The sequence below is a fragment of the Cajanus cajan genome, chromosome 11 (assembly GCF_000230855.2).
Source record: "Cajanus cajan strain Asha chromosome 11, NIPB_CcT2T_4, whole genome shotgun sequence".
Taxonomy (NCBI): Eukaryota; Viridiplantae; Streptophyta; class Magnoliopsida; order Fabales; family Fabaceae; genus Cajanus; species Cajanus cajan.
In genome coordinates this window covers 8,392,501-8,395,997 of record NC_138527.1, presented here as the reverse complement: position 1 = coordinate 8,395,997, position 3,497 = coordinate 8,392,501, and the positions used below count along the sequence as shown (strand labels likewise).

The following is a 3,497-nucleotide window of genomic DNA, read 5'->3' as shown; positions in this document are numbered from 1 at the left end:
TCAACCCCTCTAGTTATACATAATGTAGATACAGAATACTTTTTTCTTGCTAGTAATAATAAAAATAATAATAATTAAATAAAACATGAGTTTTTTTTTTTTTTTTGTAAATAACGTATTATAAACCCGAGCGAAAGAGACGTAAGATACGTTTTCTGATTCTCACTGCTTGCCCTAACAGAAGAGGTGTTGCCGACGCCGAGAGCGAATTTTCGTCGCCAGTGAGACTTTATAGCTAATTTACAGTTTGTTTGTTTTAAATTAATTTTTATTCTTTAATCGAGGAATGAATGCTCTAACGAAATCCTTCACGTATTTCTGGACAGTTGCGGTTATCAAAATAGTTATCGACCTTCACTTCAACCAACAACAAAAGTTGTCGGGAGTTTTATTTTTTTGCTACTGATGTAATCTGTAAGTACTCGTAAACTTTGAGGTCAGAATTATTTTTTTCACACCCGAAAAATTTCAGGATAACTGTTGTTTTTTTTTTGTTTATATAATATGATCTAAATTTTATCTATATTTAATTATTTATATAATCTCTGCTTCGGCAATCTAATTGACCAAAAGTTTTGTTTTTTAAATGGACAGTCTCATTTTATACAAGTACATCATTCCTACCCAATTTCTATCCTTTGTGTGCCGTCAAGTATAGTGTTTGTGGCCACTGTGAGAGCAAGTGTAAAGGAGTCATTCTTTGGTTAAGCACAGTTGGTAACTTCTATTTTCTGTTTTGTATCAATAACTGGGTCTCCATTTATCATGTTTAATGATGGTTGATTCCCTCTGTGGTGAATAATTGTATGGCTTTTGAGGATAAATGGATATGCACACTTGCCTACTACCTATTTGATGAAAAGCCCCAACTTTTGGGAATAAAATTATGTGTGATATAGATCGACAGTTGAATCTTTTTTTATTGTGTAGCACTTTATTCTGTTATTAATGAACGAACCTTTGAAACTAAAAGTGACCAACCCAAACCATCCGATTGTTAGCCCCTATTGTTGTTCCTCTTATCTTGTAGCACATGTAGGAATGTCCAATTCTTACTATCAGTAAAAATTAGTTTCAGAAGAACAAGAATAAAAAAAATTATAAAAAAATGCAAAACCCTACAAACTGCATACTCTCTAGTCTCTACACTTTCTCTAATTGCAACCTTACTTCAGAGGGTACAAAATTCTTTTGTTTCTATATTCCATTCTTTCTCTAATTATTTTGTATAAATTATTTATATTTCTCAAATTATTATTATTATTATTATTGTTATTGAATAACAAAAAAAATTATACATTACTTAAAAATTGAAACCAATGATAATTTTTAAAATACCTCTTTCTCTTAATCTATTGAAATGTTTAGGATTTAGGAAAAACCATTACAAGAAGTAAAACGTTTAGGATTTAGGAAAAACCATTACAAGAAGTAAAACAAATAATAATATCTCCTTTGCTGCAAATTTACTATTACTATTAATAATTTATTATTATTATTATTATTATTATTATTATTATTTATGAGTCTAATTTACTCACTTTATTGTGAGACTTTCTTTTTGCTATACTACATGTATTTTTCGTGACGAATCATGTTCGACTAATATAACATCATTCAGTGTCAAACCTATCACTTTGCTATGTGACTTTTATTTTAAAAACCATTATTAATTATCATACTTAGCTAAAATAAAATAATATGAAAATCGAAAAAAATCAAATATCTTTTCAGATTGTGACTATATATATATTTTTAATTTTTTTATTACCCTTGTTTATTTATTTTCATTATTTTTTAAGTAGAAAACTGGTTTTATTTCAACAGATAAGCCAGTTATTATTATTTATTTTATCAACAACACCATCATACTTGTGGAATCATTACGAGTTCAAAAATACTTTTATATTTTGTGAATTGCAAATACACTTCACAAAATAACCATAATTAATATGAAACTTAAAAGCTCATTTTATAAAACAAAATTATAAAACCAACAGTAACATAAGAATTACTTTAAGATTACAGTTATATTTGTAATTACATTTCGGTTCTAGTTTAAGGTTGCAAATATCCTAACTCTCCTATTTCTTTTTTTGTTTTTGTTTTAATTTGCTTATTGATACCATTCCATTTAAAGCTAGTTTTAACTTTGTTTTTGTTTTTTGTCTTTATTTCATTTTGAGCCTAACACCGCAACCTTGATTTTTTAGTGAGTGATGAATAAAGCAGAAAACACCGATTAGTTCATCTCCAAAAGGTGCAAATGTGACAATGGTGCCATGAAAAAAATGCCAAATTTCCTTGTCAACAAATAAAAGGGAAAAAAACTTATTATTATTATTATTATTATTATTACTATTACTATTATTATTATTATTATTATTATTATTACTATTATTATTACTTTTATTATTATTATTACTATTACTATTATTATTATTATTATTATTATTATTATTATTATTATTATTACTATTACTATTATTATCATTATCATTATCATTATCATTATCATTATCATTATCATTATCATTATCATTATCATTATCATTATCATTATCATTATCATTATCATTATCATTATCATTACCGTTATGACCGTTTAGGCTGTCTATGGCGGGGATCCGCCATTTTGAAGATGGCGGCCGTTACAGCCGTTATGGCGGTGTAATCACATAATCCTCACCTCTGTTTCTGACCTATTGTTAGTGTGAGTATCATCCTCATTGGGAACTGCACCTTCATCGAAGGTTAATGTATCTTGGGTAGTAACACATTCCCCAAAAGAGTTAATAGAATTACTAGCAGGTGTGGCAAAATTTTCCTCTGCACCCTTCTCATTGAAAGAATGAAGAGCTGGTTTTCCTACACACAATATTTCCAATCACTACTGAAGAAACCCATGGTCACTTACAAATTAAAGATGGATGGGGGCCAGTTAACCATAACAATGAGGTTAAAAGGCAGCACAATACAAATGATGCTCTTGAAAGCTAAAATGAAGAAGTCTGAAGAGAGTTTATGTAATTTGGTAAATCACAAGGAATATAGTAATCACCTGTATCAGTGGCAGCTTGGGTGATAAAGTCATCAAGGGATTCCAGCCCAGAAAAAATGTCTGCAGCCTGTATGCACAAAATTTATCAATGTTTAGCAAATTAATAATAAAAAAAGTAAATAAATTAATGAAAATAGAAAAAAGCCAATATTAATTTTTCCTTTACCGCTCCTGATGATTTGCCATAGCTAGAACGCCAATCTCTAGTTCCATTATGAACTGCATCCTCTGAAAAGCATAGCATTTAGGGAATCCAGTTGGGATGGAATTGCAGATTCCAAGCTCTTGTTGTCTTCAGAGAATGGAATGCTTGAGCTCATATAATCAAACTTATTGGATAAATCAGTTGTTTAAAGAATCTCTGAGGCCGGTAAAGGTAAACTAGTTGATTGGTTTAGTCCACCACTTCCATCACCACTAGACTGAAAAGATTGAA

The 3,497-nt window shown here is 29.2% G+C and overlaps 2 protein-coding genes across 2 annotated transcripts in view; both read right to left on the bottom strand.

Moving 5' to 3' along the window:
• Nucleotides 1–1,602: 1,602 nt before the first annotated feature.
• Nucleotides 1,603–3,305, bottom strand: LOC145953273 (uncharacterized). The gene is made up of 3 exons (XM_083067191.1): nt 3,228–3,305; nt 3,062–3,128; nt 1,603–2,868 (listed from the first exon to the last, which is right to left on the bottom strand). Exons 1-3 carry the CDS (start codon nt 3,303–3,305, stop codon nt 2,675–2,677), a joined length of 339 nt encoding a protein of 112 aa, XP_082923317.1. The 3' UTR covers nt 1,603–2,674.
• The window catches only part of LOC109793703 (uncharacterized), a 1,296-nt gene continuing 1,085 nt past the window's right edge, over nt 3,287–3,497 (bottom strand). The window contains exon 4 of the mRNA XM_020353162.3: nt 3,287–3,497. This exon is cut by the window's right edge and continues 126 nt beyond it. Within this exon, the coding sequence (XP_020208751.2) occupies nt 3,412–3,497 (86 nt within the window). The 3' untranslated portion in view covers nt 3,287–3,411.